General features: G+C 44.7%; 3 protein-coding genes across 6 annotated transcripts in view; all 3 read right to left on the bottom strand.

The window, feature by feature from the left end:
* Positions 1 to 24,523, bottom strand: part of LOC308581031 (uncharacterized protein) — a 58,207-nt gene that overhangs the window by 9,111 nt on the left and 24,573 nt on the right. The gene's annotated exons all lie outside the window — the stretch shown is intronic.
* Positions 91 to 24,523, bottom strand: part of LOC308580420 (uncharacterized protein) — a 34,826-nt gene continuing 10,393 nt past the window's right edge. For 3 of the 4 annotated variants that reach the window (XM_081182013.1, XM_081182014.1, XM_081182012.1), the window contains exons 2-6: positions 23,226 to 23,387; positions 21,113 to 21,628; positions 17,383 to 17,465; positions 15,983 to 16,109; positions 11,088 to 14,705 (exon numbers count right to left, since the gene is read on the bottom strand). In XM_081182013.1, the coding sequence (XP_081038139.1) occupies positions 13,096 to 14,705; positions 15,983 to 16,109; positions 17,383 to 17,465; positions 21,113 to 21,628; positions 23,226 to 23,387 (2,498 nt within the window). In that variant the 3' untranslated portion in view covers positions 11,088 to 13,095. Of the gene's footprint in view, positions 305 to 11,087; positions 14,706 to 15,982; positions 16,110 to 17,382; positions 17,466 to 21,112; positions 21,629 to 23,225; positions 23,388 to 24,523 lie in introns of those variants that run through there. The other variant, XR_014004824.1, reaches the window with a different exon arrangement.
* LOC308580922 (uncharacterized protein) lies at positions 303 to 8,540 on the bottom strand. Its single transcript, XM_081183226.1, has 4 exons — positions 8,260 to 8,540; positions 6,745 to 6,827; positions 3,445 to 3,571; positions 303 to 1,741 (listed from the first exon to the last, which is right to left on the bottom strand). Exons 2-4 carry the CDS (start codon positions 6,817 to 6,819, stop codon positions 726 to 728), a joined length of 1,218 nt encoding a protein of 405 aa, XP_081039352.1. The 5' UTR covers positions 6,820 to 6,827; positions 8,260 to 8,540; the 3' UTR covers positions 303 to 725.

Below are 24,523 nucleotides of genomic sequence, written 5' to 3'. Positions count from 1 at the left end.
CCTAGTTTTTGGAGGAGGAAAACAAGAAAAAATATATTCTGAATCTCAGAAGCCAGCAAGAGGGGCCGCTGAGCAGTGAAAGCAGCAATCCCTCTTGCTGTTCTGGCTTCTGGGATAGCTGTGCAGCCTGCATTCACTCCATAAGATGCACTTTCCCCTTACTTTTTAGGAAGGAAAAAGTGAGTCTTATAGAGCAAAAAATACGGTAATCTAAACAAAACCCCCACCCCCATTTTTTTTTAAAGGGAATTGGATGTCAATCAGCCTGAGGCCTAGTTAAAGAGCTTTTGCCTAGTGTGTGAACCTCCCCGAGGGAAGTATTCCACAAACGGGGAGCCAGTGCAGAAAAGGCCCCGTTCTCATGTTGCCACACTCTAGGCCTCTCATGGAAGAGGCACATGAAGAAGGGCCTCAGAAGATGACCTCAGGGTCCAGGTAAGTGCCCTTGTTGCTGTTCCTTTATGCCCCTCGTTGTCAGTGGAGACAGTGGGTGAGGGCATGGAGGAGAGTCCAATGGCAGGGCTCTTTCTGGGACCTTCCGCTATCTAGCCAACCCACCACTTGAACTCCTTCCAGAAAAAAAGGCCACAAACTGTTTCCTACTGAAAAAGCAGGTTGAAAGCAAAAACCCTTTCTCCTCTAAAATGGAAGTTTTACTGGGCTCCAAAGGAATCAGAACAAGTAAGAGCTGGAGATAAGGGAATTCTAACACTGAGAAGAATCTTTCATTTGCTCTCTGCAGGAACTCTTGAAATCACTGAATCTCCTTCTACTTTCCAAGTGTAACATGTTTCCCTTTTATGACTCGTTAGATGCGAGTTAAGGGAATCTCTATGACTGAAGCTGTCTCCACCCTCCAAGCAATTATAAGGTTTCTCCCCTGTATGAGTTCTCAGGTGCTGAGTAAGGTGACCACTCTGACTAAAACTCAAGCCACACTCCAAACATTTATAAGGTTTCCCCCCTGTATGAGTTCTAAGATGCTGTATAAGGTGACCATTCCAACTGAAGCTCTTGTCACACTCCAAACATTTATAAGGTTTTTCCCCTGTGTGAGTCCTTCTATGTTTAGAAAGGGACCAATTAGCACTGAAGGTCTTTCCACACTCCCAGCATCTATAAGGCTTCTCCCCTGTATGAGTCCTTTTGTGTCTTGTGAGCACGCTACACTGAATAAAGCTCTTTCCACATTCCAAACATTTATAAGGTTTCTCCCCAGTATGAATTCTTCTGTGTCTAGTGAGGTGGATATTCTGCCTGAAGCTCTTTCCACACTCCAGACATTTATAGGGTTTGTCCCCTGTATGAATTCTTTGATGCTTTATGAGGGAGTCACTGTGCCTAAAGCTCTCTCCACACTCCCTGCAGTGATAAGGTCTCTCGCCCGTATGAGTTCTTTGATGCAAACTAAGGTGACCACTCTGACGGAAGCTCTTTCCACACAACAAGCAATTATATGGTTTCTCGGCGGTATGACATATTTCCTGAAACGTAAGGTAGTCTATGCAACTGATGTTCCTTCCGAGCTCCAAACATTCATAAGGTTCCTCCCCTGTGTGAATTATCTGATTTTCGTTAATCTCAAAATCAGTGGATTCCCTCCCAGCATTCTGCATTTCTGTCCCCTCTTGTCTGTTGGTAACATCTTGAACCCACAGCTTCCGTTGCTCCTCCTGCTCCTCAGCAATTTCACATGCCACTTCTGACGGTTCTCCCTCAATCCAGATGCCCCAAACATCTCCTGATGGATTAAAAAGAAAACCTGGTAAAATGCACATCTGCCCATACTGGACTTTAATGTGGCCTTGAATCGAGGGCCTTCTCGGTAGTGGCACCCGCCCTGTGGAACGCCCTCCCACCAGATGTCAAAGAGAAAAATAACTACCAAACGTTTAGAAGACACCTGAAGGCAGCCCTGTTTAGGGAAGCTTTTAATGTTTAATAGGTTATTGTATTTTAGTGTTCTGTTGGAAGCTGCCCAGAGTGGCTGGGGAAACCCAGCCAGATGGGTGGGCTATAAATAATAAATTATGATGATGATGATGAGCGGCTTGTGTCTGCATTTTTATTTTATTTTACATTATCCCCAGAACATCCTCCTCATCCAAGCAGTAGCCCAGCCTTCCTTCTCTTAAATTCAGAGACATAGTGTGGAGAAACAAAATAGAGTGGTTTTTTAAGTTGCCAGTCTTTCCTGCTCTTGCCACAGGGGCTAGAGACTTAAAAAAACCTGCACACAAATTGTCTGGTCCCTATGGCAGGAGTGAAGAACCTTTGCATGTCTCAGGATGCTGTTAAACTGAAGCACCCTTCAGCCTCAACAAGCAAGTCCAGGGAGAGACAGGGTGATTCAGAACAGTGATTCAGCATTGTATTGGCGGGTGACAAGGGGGTCTGCACACCTGTCTTATGGGCACAAGAAGGCCCTTGGCAGCAACCCTGCTCAGGGGCAAAATAAGATTTGCAGGGGTTTGCATCATCATCATCTTCATCATCTTTTATTTATACCTGGCCAGAGCCGGGCTCAGGGCGGCTAACACCAGTAAAATTACAATTAAAAAAACACAAACCAATTTAAAATACAGTTTAAAATATAATTTAAAATGCAGTCTCATTTTAATGGTAGTCCATAGAACAAAACCATAAGGGAAGGGAAACATAAGGGTCAGACTGAGTCCAAACCAAAGGCCAGGCAGAACAGCTCTGTCTTGCAGGCTCTGTGGAAAGATGTCCCGCAGGGCCCTAGACTCTTGCGACAGAGCGTTGGGGCCAGCACTGAAAAGGCCCTGGCCCTAGTTGAGACCAATCTAACCACCTTGCTACTTGGGACCTCCAAGGTGTTGTCATTTGTGGACCTTAAGGTCCTCCGTGGGGCATACCAGGAGAGACGGTCCCGTAGGTACAAGGGCCCTAGACCGCATAGGGCTTTAAAGGTCAAAACCAGCACCTTAAACCTGTCCCTGTACTCCACCGGGAGCCAGTGCAGTTGGTAAAGCACTGGGTGAATGTGATCCCGCAGCAAGGACCCTGTAAGGAGCCTCGCCGCGGCATTCTGCGCCTGCTGGAGTTTCTGAATCAGCTTCAAGGGCAGCCCCGCGTAGAGAGAGTTACAATAATCAAGCCTGGAGGTGACCGTCGCGTGGATCACAGTGGCTAGGTCAGGGCGAGAGAGGTAAGTAACTCATAGCCAATGTGTCCATTCTCTGATGCCTATATCAGATGCATGTCCTGCTTTTGGGCTTCCTCTGGGCATCTGGTTGGGCTACTGTGAGAACAGAATTGTGGACTACATCGGCCTTTGCTTTGATCCAGCATGGTTCTTCAAATATTCTTTTGCCCAGAGGAAAATCCCAACACTCTTTCTAGTGAGCTAATTGATAGTACCACCAACAGGAATTTATACCTTCCATAGTTATTGATTTAAGGGGGAAAAGGGATATTTACCTAGAGAGGCCACCATCTCATGAATCTCCAGCATGACCTCCTCATACAGAGCTCTCTGGTCTGGATCCAGCAAGGCCCATTCCTCGTTGGTGAAAGTAAAGAACAGCTCATCGAAGCTCACTGATTCCTGGAAGAAGAAAAAAATCCCCTTCCTTGGAGATACTTCAAGGCAAGGTGTGGGCAGCATCTCTCCTCCACTCCCACTGCAATGGGAGATGGATTCTACCTTTAGGGGTCAGAGATCAGCAAATGCAGATTTCATCTACCCATTAGCTCAGGGTTTTTCAATTTTGGGTCTGCAGCTTTTGTTGGACTACAGCTCCTATCATCCCTGAGCACTGGCCATACTAGCTGGGGACGATGGGAATTGCAGTCCAACAACAGGTGAAGACCCAAATTTGAGAAAGACCACATTAGTTCTTAAAGAAGTCAAATCTTCTATCAAGAACGTGTAACTTGTATGTGAGATTTCCCATCTTCCTGTCTTTCAAGAGGGAAGCAAAGGTAGTGACATTAAAAAAAAAAGGTTTACAGAAACCAGCTTCAAAATAAAAAAAATCCTTCCAGTAGCACCTTAAAGACCAACTAAGTTAGTTCTTGGTATGAGCTTTCGTGTGCATGCACACTTCTTCAGATACACTGAAACAGAAGTTGCCAGATCCTTCTATATAGTGAGAAGGTGGGGAGGGGTGTTACTCAGAAGGGTGGTGGGAATGGGAGATAGGCAGATAGCTGAGAGAGCCTGTTGACGACTCTCTCAGCTATCTGCCTATCTCCCATTCCCACCACCCTTCTGAGTAACACCCCTCCCCACCTTCTCACTATATAGAAGGATCTGGCAACTTCTGTTTCAGTGTATCTGAAGAAGTGTGCATGCACACGAAAGCTCATACCAAGAACTAACTTAGTTGGTCTTTAAGGTGCTACTGGAAGGATTTTTTTTTATTTTGACTATGGCAGACCAACACGGCTACCTATCTACTACAGAAACCAGCTTAGTTAGTTTAAGGTCTCTTTCAGGAAAACTGATGGGGAACATTATTAAAGTCAACAGGATAACCAAAAGTATAGCAGAACAAGCCTTGCTAAAGCCGAATCAGCATGGCTTCTGCAAGAGTGACTCACGAGCCATTTGATTTTTTTGAGTGTGTCTAGACGGTATGCAACTGACAGTGCACCCAAATTCTTTTAGTACAGTCTCTCACCAACGTCTTGGTGAGTCATGGAATAAGAAGAGAGCCTGCCTTATGGATCAGCAACGGCTTAAAGAACAGAAAGAAGAGAATGGGAAGAAATGGCCAATTCTCACAAGGAAGGAATGCTAGAAGTGAAGGCCACTAAGGATCAGTATTAGGATGAGTGCTTCTTAAACAGCTTATGTATGACCTGGAGTCAGTGCTGAGCTGCTAGGTAGCCAACCTAGCTGTTCACAACAGAGTATTGTAGGATGTCTTCAAATTACATTAAACACCTAACAGCAAACGTAATTCAAGGTGTTTAAGCAAGTAGAGTCGTACCTTGGTTCTCGAACAGAATGCATTCCAGGAGTCTGTTCAACTCCCAGAACCATTCAAAAACCAAGGCACGGCTTCCACTTGGCTGCAGGAGCTTCCTGCACTCAATTGGAAGCTGTGGAAGCAGCACCGGATATTCGGTTTCTGAAAATCGTTCAAAAACCGGAACTCTCATTTCTGGTTTTTGATCGTTCGGTAGTCGAAATGTAGGAGTTCCCAGGCGTTCAGCAACCAAGGTACAACTGTAATTCAAACTTGTAAGCAAGTTTAAGTAATGCACATTCAAGAAAAATAATTCTACTTTAACTATACTCACAGGATCCGAGTTGGTGATGAATGAGCAGGAGAGACAGATAGCTCAGTAAAGAAATTGGCCCAGTGTGTGGAAGTTGTGAAATGGATCAATTCTGATTTAGAGACCATTGGTAAATTGATTCGAAATGAAGCTGCCAATGTCACCATGCAGATATACATCATGCAGATGGTGCAGGTGTCCTTAGAAATTTGAATATGGTTTCGGTTTCCTGACCTCAAAAATAATATGTAGAGCCAGAAAATGTTTGGGGGGGGGGGGGAGACAAAGAAAATAAGCAAGGGGTTGGAGATATACGAGAAGTTCCTAATTTGGAACAAAAGTGCTTAAGGAGCAGGATAAGAGATGTACAGAGGTATGCAAAAATGGGAAAATGGGAGAAAGGAAGGTGTTTCTCCTTCTAGAATGATACTGTAGTCCCAGGCCGTCCAATGAAGGTAATTGTACACAGATTAAGGGCAAACTAAAGGAAGCACTTTTCACAATGTTAAACTCTGCAATTCACTAACACAACATGCAGTAATAGCCACCAAATTAAAAGAGAATTAGGCAAATTCATAGCAGATAAGGTTATGATTGACTACCAGCTATGATGACTGTCTGCATATGCAGACAGCAGTCCTGAACACCCTTCAGAAACTGGGTTTTGCCCCTCAAGCCCTTCTAAGTCTGGTGTTGGGCCAGGCAAAAGCTACGGTCAGGCCAAGAATCTTAGACACAGAGAGACAACAGGACTGCTCAAGGTGCCCCGACTATAAAATTGGAGAAATCGAGATATATATAGCCGCACTGGCAGCATATCTCTTCTTTCTCATATCCAAAAATGCAAGAAGGGCTTTTACACTCGCCAGAAGCTCAGCTCTGCCGTCGCCCATCCTGGAAGGAGCCTTTAAAAATGACCCATATGCTCAGAGACTTTGCGCCTGTTCATTGGGGGATATAGAAAGCCCAGAGCACTTGTTCTTTTATGAAGAGGAACGTAGTGAGACCATTGATCCCCTGCTGGTGAGGCTGACCTCCCGGAAAAGCAAAAATTTGAACTTTTCCAGTTAGGCAAGACAACCCAGATGGTTGCCAGATTCTGTGTACAGATCTGTAGGCGCAGACCATCTCCCAACTCAAACTAGTTTGTTAAGAAAATCCCCAAACTCAGTTCCATGGTGACTCTGGGTCATCTCTCTGCGTAGCTTATCTTAAAGTTTTAAGTGTTTATAAGCTTATGGCATTTATAAATTTTAAATTTATTGTTGTACATTGTTTTAAATTTTTGTTTTCCTCCTGGGATTGTACCCCCAAGTGTGTTTTATAAGCTGGTCTCTGACCGTAATAAATTATCTATCTATCTCAGTCAAGCCAACCCACTTCCTCTGGCAGCACCCTCAGAAACACAGGGATAAGAGTCAGGCCCTCTGTTACAAGGAAGGGCGCACTCCAGCTATCCCCAACATCTCTACCTGATGACCTTTCTCCTACCTCAACTGGATGCATGGTGGTCGCTTCCTCTCCAGGGTAAAGCAGGGAGGATTCACAGTGTTGCTCCAATGCCATTGCACAGCCTGTGAAAGGGAACTGGTGGTCACTGAAGATGACATTCCTAATTTGCCCCAATGCACAAGAGAGTGGCAATCAAATAGGACCTGAGAAGCTAGAGTTTTGGAGAGATTTATTTTAAATACCTCAAAAGAAGACCAGTAAAAGCCTTTGAACTTATGAAAGGTATGAGCAAAAGATTACCAAACAGAAATCAGCAGCACATCACACATTGAGGAAGCGCATAAATGAGAAATAAGCAACAGCATATGGAAATGATGGTTCTGGGGTTGTAAATTTATAAATATACAACTTAACTTTAAAACTTATGTCCACTCAGAAAATGAATAGGCAAGGTTAAAATTATCTACAATTTAACCGTTGATGAATTCTCCATAGGCCTGCCTGAACTCCACCAAAATACACAGCCACTGAACTGACAAAAAAACCCAGCTACCAATCCAGAGTGAAATTGAAGGCCTTAGGTAAGTGGTATTAGAGATAAATCTTGTATCTAGGATATAGGATCCAGAAAATTCCAAACATATAATCAAGCCACATAAAATTATCCCGTTACATGAGGAACAGCTGCATTTTCCATTGTTTTAGGGTGTGCCTTGACACCACCACCCCAATCTGTTAGGGTACAAGGAAACACAAGGTCTTGTAGTAGACAGTGTGGCAGGGAAAGAGGGAGAAAGATATGGATTTGCCCTGCCAGGTTATAAAGGGAAAGAGCACATAGAAAAGCATTATTTTAGGAACAATTATATACAGAAATGCATTATATTAGGACAAATATAAATATTAGGGAAACTATGTGTTCATTAGTAGAAATCTGCACTAAAATGCCGGCAAATTTGCAAGAGGTCCTTTCTTTTCATAAGATGTCAATGTCCGGGTGACTAAATTTAATACTGGGGAAAAGGAGACACACAGAGAAAACTATAATTGAAAGAAATTGCCCACACCTAATAGATTTCTGAAAATCCTTCCCCACGATCTCTCCCTGCAACCCCAAATTTTGTGTGTCAAAAGCAAACTTGCCCGGGACCTTTCACGGCAGGCAAAAGGTAGGAAAGAAGCGACGAACTGTAAGGGTAACAGGACTTATTATTTAGCTTTCTTTGTTATTAAGAATGAGGCCTTTGTGCATAATAGTTTCTGGATGGGTTTGTGAATTTTAGCTGTGCTCTACAGTATCTTTATTTTAACCTGTGTGCCGCCTCCATACTCTTCTGATAAAGGGTTTAGAGATTTTGAAAATAAAATAATAATAATAATAATAATAATAATAATAATAATAATAATAATAATAATAATAATAATAATAATAAATTTTATTTATATGAAATAATAAAAAAATGAAATAATTAGCAGATACATTCTGAGGGACCGACATTTTTCTATGAAATATTCTCAGTGCAGAGGAACACGTTTGATTCTCTATTTAAAAACCTTTTTCTCTCTCGGGTTGAGCTGCGCGGGGTCCGCCTTGCCTTCCTTCTCCTCCTCCGAGGCTCTTCTCCTGCCCTCTGGGAGTCCCAGCTCTTCCCTCCTCCTCCTCGGTCTCTCCTTCCTCGCATCTGACCCGGAGGCGGGAGGAGAAGCCGCCTTCCCTGCGGAGAAAGGACGGGAGAAGATCCTCCGGGATCCGGACAGAAGCCCCTCCAGAGAAAGCTGCCGACGCCTCCCTCCGCCACCTCCCACAGGAAGGACAGACCCGGAACAGGAAGCGGAAGCTCCTTCACCTCTCGCGCAGGACTCTCTCCTTCCGCTCTAGGAATCTCAGCGCTGTGCCTCCCTTTAACCCTCGCGGGGCCGATCAGAAGTAACCTGTTGGCTGCTCCGGGCGGAGAGCGAGGAGAGGCGCCGCGGTTTTGCCTGGAAAGCCCTGCAGGATCAGGCCCCGAGTGCACGATCCTCTCCTTCAGCAGGTGCCCCATGCAGGATCCAGTGACCATGGGCAGCCTTAGTACCATACAATTATTATTATTATTATTATTATTAAGAGTCTGAGATCGTAGAAAAGATAATCTTTACCACTGAACAGATTAAAGAGGCATTAAACTTCCATATGGTGAAAATATATGCATATGAATAACTACTTTAAAATACAGCAAATAATCCTAAAAAGATGTAACCAGGTCTTCACCTCCTTTCCCTGAACTTTACCAGTAAGGAGAACCAGTTCTCAACGGGTACCTTGGTTTTTCCCCTTTCCCCTCACTGTGGGAGCCTGTTTTGCTGATGAGCAAGTTACAATGTCTCAAATAGTGTCACGTTTGGGAGGCTTACACCTATATAAAATACATATATATACAGTGGTACCTCGGGTTACATATGCTTCAGGTTACAGACTCCGCTAACCCAGAAATAGTATCTCAGGTTAAGAACTTTCCTTCAGGATAAGAACAGAAATCGTGCTCCGGCGGCGTGGCAGCAGGAGGTCCCATTAGCTAAAGTGGTGCTTCAGGTTAAGAACGGTTTCAGGTTAAGAACGGACCTCCAGAACGAATTAAGTACTTAACCCGAAGTACTACTGTATGTTAAAATGCACAATAATTCGATCTCAACATCCTTAAAACATCCTTACTTAAAATATATAATAAAACAAGCAAATTGAAAGGAATGAGCATTAGAATCAGGATAATACAACTTCAGAGTTGGATTTGACCCAGGGGTCATCTAGTCCAGTGTTTCCCAAACGTTTTTGGGCAACGGCACACCTGCTTACCGGAAAAAAATCTCGCGGCACACCACCATTAAAGCCCCGCCCCGTGACGTCAGCGCGCAGCGTCACGCCGGGAGGGACGCACAAAAGTGAACGTTTTTTCCCTCCCCCTTGCCGGGGTGGGAGGAGGCAGCAGAGCGAGGGCAGCTGAGGCGGCGGCGGCAGCTGAGGCGGCAGCGGCTGCGATAGCGGGCGGAGGAGGAGCCGTCGCCGGGAGTTGCTGCTGCTGCTGTTGCTGCTGCTGCCCGGACATGCCGGCCTCCTCCTCCTCCGCTGTCTCGCGCTCCTCCCTTTTGCGCGCGCTGCCCCGCCGCTCGGCACCACCACCGCGGAGCTGCCCCGGCTCGACGCGGATCCTCGCCGCCGCCGCCTCTCGCCGCCGCCTCTCGCCCGCCTCCCTCCCACGGCACACCAGCCGGTGTCTCATGGCACACTAGTGTGCCGCGGAACACCGGTTGGGAAACACTGATCTAGTCCAACCCCCTGCAATGCAGGAATCTCAGTAAAGCATCCATGACAGGTGGCCAGCCAAACACTGCTTAAAATACGCTAAGGAAGGAGAGTCCACAGTGTTTAGTTGGTATCCCCTTTGGTTCAAGTCCTACCCTTCAGAGCAGGAGAAAACAGGATTGCTCTCTCTTCCATGTGATAGCCTTTTAAAATATTTGAAGATCATATCTCCTCTCAGTCTCCTCCTAAGGCTAAACATGCCCAGCTTCTTCAAGTGCTCCTCCTAAGGCTTTCCAGCTTGTCAAAACTCTTAAATTGTGGTGCCCAGAATTGGACACAGTATTCCAGGTGTGGTCTGACCAAGGCAGAATAGAGTGGTACTATTACTTCCCTTGACACTAATTCTGTGGATGCAGCCTAGAATAGCATTAATTTCTGTTCTGCTCCTGCTGCATCACACAGTTGACTCGTGTTAAGCTTGTGTTCTACTAAGGTTCCTGAATTCTTTTCACATGCACTACTAGAAAGTCAGATGTCCCCTATCTTATATTTGTGCTGCAGGTTCTTTCATTCTATTCAGTTCATTAAAATGCAAATAATGTCCTTGGCAGCAACTCCCTTCTGAAGATTCCTTGGGCTGGAGGTTAGGGCAAAGGAGGTGGGTGACCCACAGGCACCACAAATATATCCCACCGAGAACCCTCCCCTAGTCTGGACATTTCAGAAGGATAAAACTTGAAACCCTCATGAAGGTGAAGAAGCATGCAGTCTGAAACTGTCCCATTAACTAACATGTAAAAAAGTCTGGAAAATTAATGAACCTTCTACCCTGTTGTGGTTTCTTGACAAAGTCCTGAGGTTTATTATACAGTCGTAGCTTGATTTTTGAACAGCTTAGTTATCGAAAGCTTTGGCTCCCAAACGTTGCAAACCCAGAAGTGAGTGTTCCAGTTTGCGAACGTTCTTTGGAACCTGAACGTCTGACACAGCTTCTGATTGGGTGCAGGAAGCTCCTGCAGCCAACTGGAAGCCGCACCTTGGTTTCTGAACATTTTTGAAAGTCGAACGGACTTCTGGAATGGATTAAGTTTGAGAACCAAGGTACGGCAGTTTTTAATGAGCATTTATTCGTAAGGGGCTAAACGCAGTAAAAACAGAATCAGCCCAGACTTCATGACAACTGGAAACAGAAACAAATAGCAATGTCTTGGACAATGAAACAATTAGAGGAGTTATCAAATATCCAGAATATTTCTGGCCTTCCTGACAGGGGCTGAGGGAGACCTTTCGTCCATGAAGAGGGTGATCTGAGAGGCTACGCTCTTTGGAAAGATATAATATATGTCAGCAGAATACCAGGTAAAGCATTTCCATCTATGAAGCATATCAGCCTGGTTACATCAAAGGAAAATTCACAGCACATGAATAAATCTTGGGGAAGGGTGAAATACGGAACAGCATATGTAACAAATGATTACGTGCAAAAAATAAATTAGAACATGGATATGTAAATTTTACTCAGAAGAACAATCTGCAGCATAGCCGCTACAAGGAATCAATCTTTTTTATTATTATTTTGTAATTTCAGAAGAGATGAGAGATAAATATCAGAGCCTATAGGTAAGATGCAGATAAAAAAGGCTGGGAAACTGAAATGGGGAAGTAGGCAACCCCACCTGGAACTAAGCAAAAATATGGAACAATAAAATTTTATACATACAAGATTCAAAAGCAAGGTCTCTTCCAAGGTGTTAATTAATTAACTAAATTTTTGTTCATAACCCAGAGCCCCAGCCCAATGTGGACAAACAATAGGAAATTCAATTCTCTATTGGCAAAGAACTAGGTTACATCAGCAAGGGATATAATTAACACTTCTGCTAATGTTAAAAGAAAAAATATGGTGGACTAACAGGGTCCACCATATACCAATGCACAGACTCACAAGAGACCTCAGCTTCTTCTACTAACACAGAGCTTTCCAAACTTTTCATGTTGGTGAAAGGATTTCTAGACATGTGTAATTTCGCAACAAAGTAATTCAGTTTTACTAGCAAACGGTTAAATGAACCCCTTTCCAGCCCTGGGAGGAACTCAGGGCGGTTCACAGGATATAATCACAACTTAACACAAAATATATAATCATAATAAAAACACCCCCCCAAAAAAACCCCCCACATTCTAAAAGGTCATTAGATGTCAATCAGCCAGAAACCTGGTTAAGGAGAAAGGCTTTTGCCTAGTGCCTAGGCGCCAGGTGAACCTGCCTGAGGAAAATATTCCACAAACGGGGAGCCACCGCAGAAAAGGCCCGTTCTCATGTTGCCACACTCCAGGCCTCTCATGGAGGAGGCACATTAAGAAGGGACTCAGAAGATGACCTCAGGGTCCAGGTAAGTGCCCTTGTTGCTGTTCATATGGAACGAGAGGGTCCTTGTTGCTATTGCTTAATGCCCCTCGTTGTAAGTGGAGACAGTTGGTGAGAGGATGGAGGAGAGTCCAATGGCAGGACTCTTTCTGGGACCTCTTCCACTTCAGAGACTGCAACCCCTCCCCTGCCTTCAGCCAGTGTGATTAAGAGTGGTGGACTTGTAATCTGGTGAACAGGGTTCACTTCCCCAGTCCTCCACGTGCAGCTGCTGGGTGACCTTGGGCCAGTCACACTTCTCTGAAATCTCTCAGCCTCACTCACCTCACAGAGTGTTTGTTGTGGGGGAGGAAGGGAAAGGAGATTGAGACTCCTTAGGGTAGTGATAAAGCGGGATATCCAAACTCCTCTTCTTCCTCTACGACCACCTCTTGCCTCAAGGGTGGTGCTGAACCTCCCTGTAAATCTTCCACTACCCATCCTACCCACCACTCAAACCCCTGCCCGTCCCTCACACTGGCTTACAGAAGAATGCCCACAAACTGCTTTCATACTGAAAAAACAGGTTGAAAGCAAAAGGCCCTTTCTCCTCTAAAATGGAAGGCATATTGGGCTCCAAAGGTCTACTGTAGTCTATTGTAAAAACTGGAGAGAAGGAAGGGGATTCTAACACTGAGTAGACTCTTTGGTTTGCTCTCTTAGGAGCTCTTGAGATCACTGTATATTTTTCTACCTTCCAAGCTCAAGATATTTCACTTCTATGGATTATTTGATGTGAGTTAAGGGAATATCTGTAGGTGAAGTTCTTGCCACACTCCAAGCAATTATAAGGTTTCTCCCCGGTATGAGTTCTCAGATGTTGAGTAAGGTGACCACTCTGACTAAAACTCTTCTCACACTTTAAACATTTATAAGGTTTTTCCCCTGTATGAGTTCTTAGATGCTGAGTAAGGGAGCCACTGAAGTTCTTTTCACACACCGAGCACTTGTAAGGTTTCTCCCCGGTATGAGTTCTCAGGTGTTGAGTAAGGTGACCACTCTGAGTAAAAGTCTTGTCACACTCCAAACATCTATAAGGTTTTTCCCCTGTATGAGTTCTTAGATGCTGAGTAAGGGAGCCACTGAAGTTCTTTCCACACTCCCAACATTTATAAGGTTTCTCCCCTGTATGCCTTTTTTGGTGAAAAGTAAGGGAATCTAAGCGACTGAAGTTCTTTCCACACACCAAACATTCATAAGGTTTGTACCCTGTATGAATTCTTTGATGCTTAGAAAGGGATGAACTGACTGTGAAGCTCTTTCCGCACTCCAAACATCTATAAGGTTTCTCCCCTGTATGTGTTCTTTTATGTATGGTGAGGTGACTATTCTGACTGAAACTCTTCTCACACTCTGAACACTTATAAGGTTTTTCCCCCGTATGAGTTTTTAGATGCTGAGTAAGGTGAACACTCTGACTAAAACACTTGTCACACGCCAAGCATTTATAAGGTTTTTCCCCTGTATGAGTTCCTCGATGTTGCAAAAGGTGGCCACTCCGGCTGAAACTCTTTCCACACTCCAAACATTTATAAGGTTTCTCCCCTGTATGGATTCTCATGTGTCTTTTGAGCTGGCTACGCACACTAAAGCTCTTTCCACATTCCGAGCATTCATAAGGTTTTCTCCCTGCATGCCTTCTTTTATGAAAAGTAAGGGACTTTACGCGACTGAAGTTCTTTCCGCACTCCAAACATCTGTAAGGTTTGTCCCCTGTGTGAGTTCTTTGATGGCGAGTAAGGGTGCCATTGTCACTAAATCTCTTTCCACACTCCCAGCATCTATAAGGCTTCTCCCCTGTATGAGTTCTTTTATGTCTTGTGAGCACGCTACACTGAATAAAGCTCTTTCCACATTCCAAACATTTATAAGGTTTCTCCCCAGTATGAATTCTTCGATGCCTAGTGAGGGAGTCATTGTGCCTGAAGCTCTTTCCACACTCCCTGCATTTATGAGGCTTCTCGCCTGTATGAATTCTTTGATGCAGAGTAAGGTGTTCTTTCCGACTGAAGCTTTTTCCACACTCCCAGCATTTATATGGTTTTTCTGCTGTATGACCTCTTTTATGAAAAATAAGGTAGGCTCTGTCACTGAAGTTCTTTCCACCCTCCAAACATTCTTTAGGTTTGTCCCCTGTGTGTGGTATCTGATTTTCGTTAACCTGAGAAGCAATGGGTTCCCTCCCCGCCTTCTGCGTTCGTCTGCCCTCTTGTCTGTTGGTTCCATCTTGAATCCTTAACTTCTGTTGCTCCTCAGCTCTTTCAGGTGGCCCTTCAGATGGGTCCCCCTCAGCCAGGATCCTCCAAAGATCTCCTGGTGGTTTAAAAAGAAAAGCTGGTAAGATGCTGCAAAATGCACACCCGCCTATACTGGACTTTAATGTGGCCTTGAATCTGCTTGCGTCTGTACTTTTTTTTAATTTTACATCATCCACACAACATCCTCATCCAACAGATACCTCACCTTTCCCTTTCTCAAGTTTGGGTGGATAAAGAGGGTTTTCTATAATAATAATTTTTAAAAAGTTTTTAAAAGTACCCAGTTCTTATGAGAGGAATGGGGAATCTTTGTCCCTCCAGATGATGCAGAAATACAACTCCTATCAGCCCCAGCCAACATGGGCAACAGCTAAGTTGTGGCTTAGTGGTATAAGAAAGGATGAAGTTTCTTGCTCCTGCCACAGGGATTGCACTGACTACCAGTTAGTTTTCGGTTCCCTTTTCCTTCAGGAATCAGCCCACACCCTACATTCATCATCTGAGGTCCTTCTCGGAGCAATGCATCCAAACTACAAGAAAGAAGATTCCACCTAAACATTAGGAAGAACTTCCTGACAGTAAGAGCTGTTCAACAGTGGAATTTGCTGCCAAGGAGTGTGGTGGAGTCTCCTACTTTGGAGGTCTTTAAGCAGAGGCTTGACAACCATATGTCAGGAGTGCTCTGATGGTGTTTCCTGCTTGGCAGGGGGTTGGACTCGATGGCCCTTGTGGTCTCTTCCAACTCTATGATTCACACCGTGCCCTTCTTCTAGCAAGGTGCCAAGTGTGCCAACACAAGCATGGGGCTTGGAGTGGTGGCTCTGCCCAGGGAGGCTCCCCAGGAGGCAATCACTGGCTAATTTTAGGAGGGATGCATTAATATTTCTTTTCAGCCAGGCTTTGGGCCTTTACCTTAAAGAATTATAGTGGCCTTAATTTTTGCATCCTATGGTAACTTGCTTTTGAGTTGACCTTTCATGAAAAATCAACTAAATGCAATGAATATTAACGCATAATATCTGCCACACCATCATTCTGTCGTGTATACTGCTAAGCAAGCTATGTGATTAAGCAGTCTACGACTGACCCAAAAGCAGTAAGTTGCAACCAGCACACAAAAGACCCCAAAGTCTTTTCTTTGATGTTTATAAAATCATATACCAGGAGTGTGACTGTGTGCATCTGAATGCTGGACTATGTAGAACTTTGCTTTGACCCAGCAGGGTTCTTCATATGTTCTTTTGTACAGGGGAAATGAAGAACGCTCCCTCTAGTGACCAACAGGAGTTCACACCTTCACTAGCTATTGATCCAGGGGGAAAGGATCCTTACCCACACAAGCCACCATCTCATAAATCTCCATCATGACTTCCTTGTAGAGCGCTCTTTGGCCTGGATCCAGCAGGGACCATTCATCGTCAGTGAAATGCAAGGACACCCCTTCAAAGCTCATTGATCCCTGGAAAAGGAAAACAATTCCCTTATTTGTAGTCCATCCAGGGTAAGGTATGGAAACCTCTCTTCTGCAATGGGCAACTGGAGATCTTAAGTGTTCAGAAATCACCCAAAGCCGATGGAATTTACCCATTAGTTTAAGAATTCTAAGTCAAGTATTCTAACAAAAACATGTAACGAGTCTGTGAGATTGCCCAGTTTCCTTTCCTCCAAGAGGGATTTAGTTTCCAGGAAACTGCAGCTTAGTTAGTTTCATGTTTGTTTTGGGGAAACTGGTGGAAAACATTATTAAAGACAATGACATAACCAAATGTATGTAAGCAAATTTATATAGTGCACCTTCAAGCAAAAAACATCCTAACTTAACACATCTGCAAATGGGATTTGAATTGGTGATGTCTGAGAAGGAAAGTGACATTTGGGGTCATAGCTGATAGCTCAGTAAAGATATTGGCACAGGGTGTGAAAGTAGTGAAATGGGTCGATGCCGTTTTAGGGAAAGATTCAAAACCAAGCTGCCAATATCATAGTGCTGATATACAAATCTATGGTGCAGCTGCCCTTATAAAACTGTTTGGATCCAGTTGCATGACCTCAAAAATAATATTGCAGATTCAGAAAACATTGGGAAAAGAACAAACAAAATAATTAATGGGTTGGAAAAATATGAGGAATTACCAATCTGAAACAAAGGGGCTTATGGGGAAATATGATAGAGATGTAAAAAGGTATTCATGGTGTTTAGAAATAGGAGAGAGGGAGGTGTTTCTGCAGTCCAAGGCTGTCCAATGAAGCTAATTGTGCACAGATTAAGGACAAGCTAAAGGAAGTATTTTTCACAATGTTAAACTCAGCAATTCACTAACACAATATGCAGCAATGGTCACCAAATTAAAAGAGAATTAGGCAAATTCATAGCAGATAAGGTTACAACTGACTACCAGCCATGATGACTGTGCACGGCCTCCACTTGTTTGGGGCAGTATATTCCTCACTACCAGTTCCTGGGAATCACCTGAAGAGGCATGTTGCACTCAGCTCCTGCTTACAAATGGTCACTGTGGGAATAGGATGCTGGACTAGGTGGGTTAATGGCCTGATCCACCAGCTAGACTCTTCCTAGGTCATGTTCAAGGTTTCATGAGTAAAACTCAGTCAAGTAACCCACTTCCTCAGAGGCAGAAGCCTCAGAAGCACAGGTGCAAGATTCGGGCCCCTGCAAGAACGCTCTCTGTAACAAGTACGGCCCCATCTCTCCCTGATTATCTTTCCCTTACCTTAGCTAGACGCATGGTGGCCACTTCTTCTCCAGAGTAATGTAGGGAGAATCCACAATGTTGGTCTGATGCCATTGCAGTGTCTACGAAAGGGAAGGTCGCCAAAGAATTCATGAAAACATTGAAAATGAAGTTCCTGATTTGCCCAAGCGAAAGATTATAAAACAGAAATCAGCAGCACATTACACGCTGAGGTAATGTGAATATGCAAATGATGCATATGGAAATAATAATATAAAATAGTAATATAAAAATTAACTTTTAATCGTATGTTTGTCTACACAGAAAAACAATAGGCAAGGACAGAATGGATCTCATGGACAGCTGAGATAACTGTCAGTAGAGCATTAAACTCTTAATCTCAGGTTGTGGATTCGAGCCACAAAGTAATGTGCAAACCTGCCCAGCACCTTTCACAGCAGGCAAGAGAGAGGAGTGAAGGGAGGGTGGGGGGGGGGAGAGAGAGACAGTATTTATTATTTAAAATTTATGTATATTAGTTTTTGCATGGTTCTGTGAATTTTAGCTGCGTTCTATCTTTATTTTCATCTGTGTGCCACCTGCATACTTTTCTGGAAAAGGGTTTAGATTATTTTGAATATGAGTTAAAATAATGACAAGATACATTCTGAGGGACAGGCATTTTTCTATGAAATATTTTCAGTGCAGAGGGACACTTTTCTGAGGAAGAGCTTAGATATTTTGAAAACATTTAATAACTACAGCTGCTACTGTCCAGGACACATCATTAAGGACCAGCAATTAATTTTAAAATGAAATATTTTCAGTGCAGGGGAGCAGGGCCTTCGTTCCCCAATAAAAAATCCACCTTTCTCTCACTCTCTCGGGTTCAGCTGCGCGGGGTCCGCCTGGCCTTCGCCCTCCGAGGAGGCTCCTCTTCTGCCCTATGGGCAGAGTCCCAGCCCTTCCCTTCTCCTTCCTTCCTTCCCTCCTCCTTCCCTTCCCACATCTGACCCGGAGGCGGCAGGAGGAGAGGCAGCCTTCCCGGCGGAGAAACAACCCCCTCCGGGAGGACGAGGAGGACAGAGGCAAACTCAGCGCCCCCGACAAGGAAGGAAAAAAAGAAAGGCTGGCCGGGACAGGAAACGGAAGCTCCTCCTCTGGACTTCCGCTCTAGGAATTTGGGCTCTGTGGCTCTAGTTAACCCTTGCGGAGCCGAGAGGCATGAACAATCTTGGCTGCTACGGGCAGAGCGGGAGCAGTGGCAAGCCGATTTTGTCTGGAAAGCTTTGCAGGATCAGGCCCCGAGTATAGGATCCTCTCCTCTGAGGTGCCCCATGCAGGATCCAGTGACCACTGAGAGCCGGGGTATCATATATCACACCCTGCATTTATATGGTTTTTAACCCAAGTGCACACTGATGTGAAATAAGCATTGAATGATATGGAAATCTCTTTCCACACCTTCAACAGTCATACTTTGTATCCTCTCTGTGAATTTAATTTTCTTCAACCAGAAAAGCACCATTCATTCCCCGCTTTATGTTTCTCTCCCCTCCTGTCTGTTGGCTACACTGTGAACCCCTTATTTATGTTACTCCTCCTGCTCCACGGTTCTTTCCTCCAAATATCTCCTGAAAGACCTAGTAAGTGTTCAAGCAAAATTCAAACTTGTTGATACTGAACTTTTAAAGCCCTAAATGGCCATGGCCTGTAGACCTGAAGGAACATCTCCATTCCCATTACTCAACCCAGACACTGAGGTCCAGCACCAAGGGTGGTTCCCGCAATAATAAATAATAATAATAATAATAAATTTTATTTATATCCCGCCCTCCCCAGCCGAAGCCGGGCTCAGGGCAGCTAACAACAATCAAATAATCAAACAGTAAAATAGTTACACAATCTAAAAATATTTCATTATAAAAATTAATTAAATCAAATTGAAGACAACCAATTAAGCAAAATTCTGTGTAGGTTGCCAGAGGAGGGAGTCAGGCTGCGCCCTGACCAAAGGCCTGGAGGAACAACTCTGTCTTGCAGGCCCTGCGGAAAGATGTCAGGTCCCGCAGGGCCCTAGTCTCTTGTGACAGAGCATTCCACCAGATTGGAGCCGCAGCCGAGAAGGCCCTGGCTCCAGTTAAGGCCAGCCTCAATGTGAGAAGCTACAGGGAACCAGGCAGAGGGCCCTCCCAGTTGTAGCATCCACACTGTAGAATGCCCAATCATCAGGTGTCAAAGAGATGAGTAACCTTGAGAACCTTTAGAAGACATCTGAAGGCAGCCCTATAGAAGGAAACCTTTTAATGGGAGATGCTTTTATATACAGTGAGGGGGGGGGGGAAGTATTTGATCCCCTGCTAAATTTGCCCATTTGCCCTCTGATGAAATGACCAGTCCATAATTTTAATGGTAGGTTTATTGTAGCTGTGAGAGGCAGAATAACAACAGGAAACCCCCTAGAAACCAGAGGACAAAAGTCAGAGATTGGTGTGCACACTGCAAGGTGGACTTGAAACTGCTTGTGTCTCTATATTTTATTTTGCCTCATCTACACAATATCCCTTTCCCTGTCTAATGCAAGCCCACTCTTCGCCTTCCTACGTTCAGACTGAAAATCTAACACAAATCGCTGCTGCTCAACTGTGGACATTAGGAGGCAGTCTGGACTCAAAAGGCCTCAGAGCAAGAAAAAGCCTATGACTAAACAGAGGGAGGTAGGCAAGATTAAAATCAAACAAAGCTAAAGAAGCAAATTCTAACACTGAGCAAATTCTTTGGTTTGCTTCCTGTAGGAGATCTTGATGTGATTGAGGATATTTCCCCATTCCAACCCCTTCTAAGATGTTTTCCTATGAATTCTTTGATGCCGGGTAAGGGAGCTACTGTGACAAAAGCTCTTCCCACACTGCAAACATTCATAAGATTCATCCCCTGTATGAATTCTTTGATGTTTAGTAAGGTGGCTGCTGCAATAGCTCTTTCCACATTCTAAACACTTATAAGGTTTTTCCCGTGTGAGTTCTGTGATGTTTAGTAAGGGTTTCACTGTGACTAAAGCTCATTCCACACTCAAAGCATCTATAAGGTTTATCCCCTGTATGAGTTCTTTTATGTCTTGTGAGGTGGCCACTGTCACTAAAGCTCTTTCCGCACTCCCAGCATCTATAAGGTTTATCCCCTGTGTGGGTTCTTTGATGGCTAGTGAGCTGCCGACACTGATAGAAGCTCTTTCCGCATTCCAAACACTTATAAGGTTTTTCCCCTGTGTGAGTTCTGTGATGTTTCGTAAGGGTTTCACTGTGACTGAATTTCTTTCCGCACTCGCAGCATTTGTAAGGTGTATCCCCTGTATGAGTTCTTTTATGTCTTGAGAGGTGGCTACTACGAACGAAGCTCTTGTCACATTCCAAACATTTATAAGGTTTCTCTCCTGTGTGACTTCTTTCATGCAAAGTAAGGGAGTCTTTGCGACTGAAGCTCTTTCCACACTCCAAACATTCATAAGGTTTGTCCCCTGTATGAATTCTTTGATGCTTCGTGAGGGAGTCACTGTACCTGAAGCCCTGCCCACAGTCCAAACATTTGTATGGTTTTTCACCTGCATGCGTTATTTTATGTTTAGTGAGAATGCTCCTCTGAGGGAAGCTCTTTCCATGCTTCAAGCATTCATACGGTTTGTCCCCTGTGTGGGTTGTATGATGCATATTAAGGGAGTTACTATTTCTGAAGCTCTTTCTGCACTCAAAGCATTGATGAGGTTTCTCACCTGTATGAGTTCTTTGATGCAAAGTAAGACCACCACTCTGACGGAAGCTCTTTCCGCACTCCCAGCATTTATGAGGTTTCTCCCCTGTATGAATTCCTTCATGCGAAGTAAGGTGACTACTCTGACGGAAGCTTTTTCCACACTCCCAGCATTTATAAGGTTTTTCTCCTGTATGTGTTCTTTGATGCAGATTAAGGTAGTCACGCCGACGGAAGATTTTTCCACACTCCCAGCATTTATATGGTTTTTCACCCGAGTGCACTCTTCGATGTGAATTAAAAGTTGAGTGAGAAGGAAATCTCTTTCCACACACAGTACATTCATACTTCTCTATATGAATTTGATTTTCATTAACCTGAGAAGAGGTGGATTCCCTCCCCACCTTCTGCATTTGGGTCCCCTTCTTTCTGTAAGTTCCAACATGAAGCCGCAGTTTCCATTGTTTCTTCTGTTCCTCAAGTCTTTCAGATGCCACTTCTGATGGTTCTCCTTCAGTCAGGAGCCCCCAAATATTTCCTAAATTATTAAAAAGGAACACTGGTAAAATGTCGTGTCTGTAATGATAATAATGATGATGATAATAATAATAATAATAATAATAATAATAATAATAATAATAATAATAATAATTATACCCCGCCCTCCCTGGCCAGAGCTGGGCTCAGGGCAGCTAACACCAGTAAAATTACAATAAAACATAATAGGTCCATTCAGTCCCTCATCTGGCAATTGCTGCAGCTACCAGCGAGTGTCAGAAGATTCAGGACCCAACCTAACATTATGCTATGGAACTGATTGAAAAAGAATTTTCTTCACACCACCATTCATGGCGATAGCCAAGGGGGGGGCAGCTCCCCAGATCAAGTAAAACATTAGAAATACTTAACTAACTGGCCAATCATGCTGGTTCTGCCTCCTTAACAAAAGTCCTGCCCACCCACCAAAAATCCCGCACCCATGCCACCATTGAAAAACATTCCTTTCCTTTTCTACTTTTTATCTCTCACAGCCCAGAACTCGTGCCCTGCAGCCTTCCTGGTTTTCTTGCCAGGGGAGATTCCTCACTCCCAACATCTCCCCTTCTCCATTCTCTGTAACTCACCAGATCCCTCTGGGGGTCCTGGGAGGGAACAGTTTTTACAGTTATACCCAAATTAAAATAACCACCAACCCCAACTAAACATTTAAAGTAAAGGTAAAGGACCCCTGGATGGTTGAGTCCAGTCAAAGATGACTATGGGGTAGTGGCACTCATCTCAGTTTCAGGCTGAAGGAGCCGGTGTTTGTCCACAGACAGCTTTCTGGGTCATGTGGCCAGCATGACTAAACACCAACGCGACACCGTGATTGAAAACATTGCACACAGAAATGTCATTTACCTTCCTGCTGCAGCAGTACCTATTTATCTACTTGCACTGGGGTGCTTTTGAACTGCTAGGTTGGCAGGAGCTGGGACAGAGCAACGGGACCTCACCCCGTCACAGGGATTCAAGCCACCAACCTTCTGATTGGCGAGCCAGAGAGGTTCAGTGGTTTAGACCACAGCGTCGCCTGCGTCCCTAAACATTTAACTAACACCAACTCGACAAAAACAAAACAGGGGAACCAAAACTAGAACTGTTTAAAACATTATAAAACATTTTTGCCATTTGCCCCCAGCCCAAGAGTTGTTCCAGCAATGTCCCAGTGGCCTCCCAGGAGCCTCTTTAGGCTGTTCAAGGTGAGTCTGGGCTCCGCCCCCTAGGCCAGGTGGAAATGGGCCTTGCAGCAGAGTGCAGGTCTTCCTTCCAGCCCTCAGGGAATGGTAGGCCTATTAGTGACCTGAAAGCAGATCCTAAGGAGGCTGTGGAAGCCTCATTATGCGTGAAGCCCCCAGTCACAGTTTCCATGGTAAAGTGGGGTGTCTTTCTCCTGATCCCTACCAGAGAAGAAAGGAGGAATCCTGCCTGAAAATGATTTTCACCCCACCATTAAAAACTTTCCCTTTTCTGTCTACCTTTTATCTCTGCCAACCCAGAGCTCTGGCCCTGCAGCCTTCCTCGTTTTCTTGCCAGGGGGGCTTCCTCACCCCCAACATCTCCCCAGGTCCCCATCTCCATTCCCTGCAACTCACCAGATCTCTCTGAGGGTCCTGGGAGGGAACATTCAAAGGTGGTGGGAGACAGCCTGACCAGGTCAACCGTCCATCTTCCTCCTTTCATCTTCGCTATGTTTGCAGGATCAGACACTTTCATTCTTTCTGAGGAGCTCTGAAGGCAAAACAAGCAGCATTTTCCTGGGGTGGAAAAAGAAGCAAAGGGAGCCTCAGAGAAACTGCAGGGATTCCTCTGCCCTAGATATTCTCCTGCCCCTGGAGCTCAAATAGGGCATCCCCTCTGCAACGGTCCCCAACAGCTTTAAAATATAGAATCACAGAATCATAGAGTTGGAAGAGACCACAAGGGCCATCGAGTCCAACCCCCTGCCAAGCAGGAAACACCATCAGAGCACTCCTGACATATGGGTGTCAAGCCTCTGTTTAAAGACCTCCAAAGTAGGAGACTCCACCACACTCCTTGGCAGCAAATTCCACTGTCGAACAGCTCTTACTGTCAGGAAGTTCTTCCGAATGTTTAGGTGGAATCTTCTTTCTTGTAGTTTGGATCCATTGCTCCGTGATATGTTTTTCTGTTTCCAAATTAATCTTTCTGCTTCCTCTATCCTTTCTTAAGGCTGGCACAGTTCACACGGTAGTGACCTAAAAATAGATCCCATTGAACTCAGTGGTGCTTACTTAGGAGTAAATCTGCAAAGGACTGCTGTGCATATTCTTCCTCTTCTGACACCCAGAAACCCATTGGTCCTCTTCCCCTCCAGTCAAGACCTTCTTGCCTTTTCTCCCCGCTCTGTCTTTTCTGCTCACTTGGGGGGGGGGGGAGTCCATCCATTTCTCCTCATTCCCTCCCCCCCCCAAACCCCCCGAAACTCAGCTGACCTATCCCAGCCTTAATGGGTACTGGAGGTGGGGAGCCCCACGCTCAGGTCATTTCTAGGATCACAGATCTTTGAAATTATTTTGCAGAACTCAAAAGTTTAAACAAGCTGCAGGTTCCTGGGAGGGAGGCGGAAGTAAATGGAGCCTGAAGGGATTTTTCTTGCCAGAGTTTCCTTGTTTCCACTCTCCATCCCTCTGCTTCTGATTTAAAAGAGCTCAACCGTATACTGATGAACAGCCAGCCCAACCCCCCTGATGATCTCTCCCAGCGGCTTCATATAGATGTTAAAATGGGGGAGAGGATGGAACCCTAAGGCACCCCACAAGTGAGAGCCCAGGGGTCTGAATACTCATTCCCCCCCCCCACTTTCTAGACACGGCCCAGGAGGAAGGAGCGGAACCACTGTATAACAGTGCTCCCAAATCCTTTAAGACAG

Source organism: Podarcis bocagei (assembly GCF_964188305.1).
Source record: "Podarcis bocagei genome assembly, chromosome: 2".
In the NCBI taxonomy this organism is placed as follows: domain Eukaryota; kingdom Metazoa; phylum Chordata; class Lepidosauria; order Squamata; family Lacertidae; genus Podarcis; species Podarcis bocagei.
The sequence above is the reverse complement of the archived record's forward strand: the minus strand, read 5'-3'. Positions and strand labels throughout refer to the sequence as shown.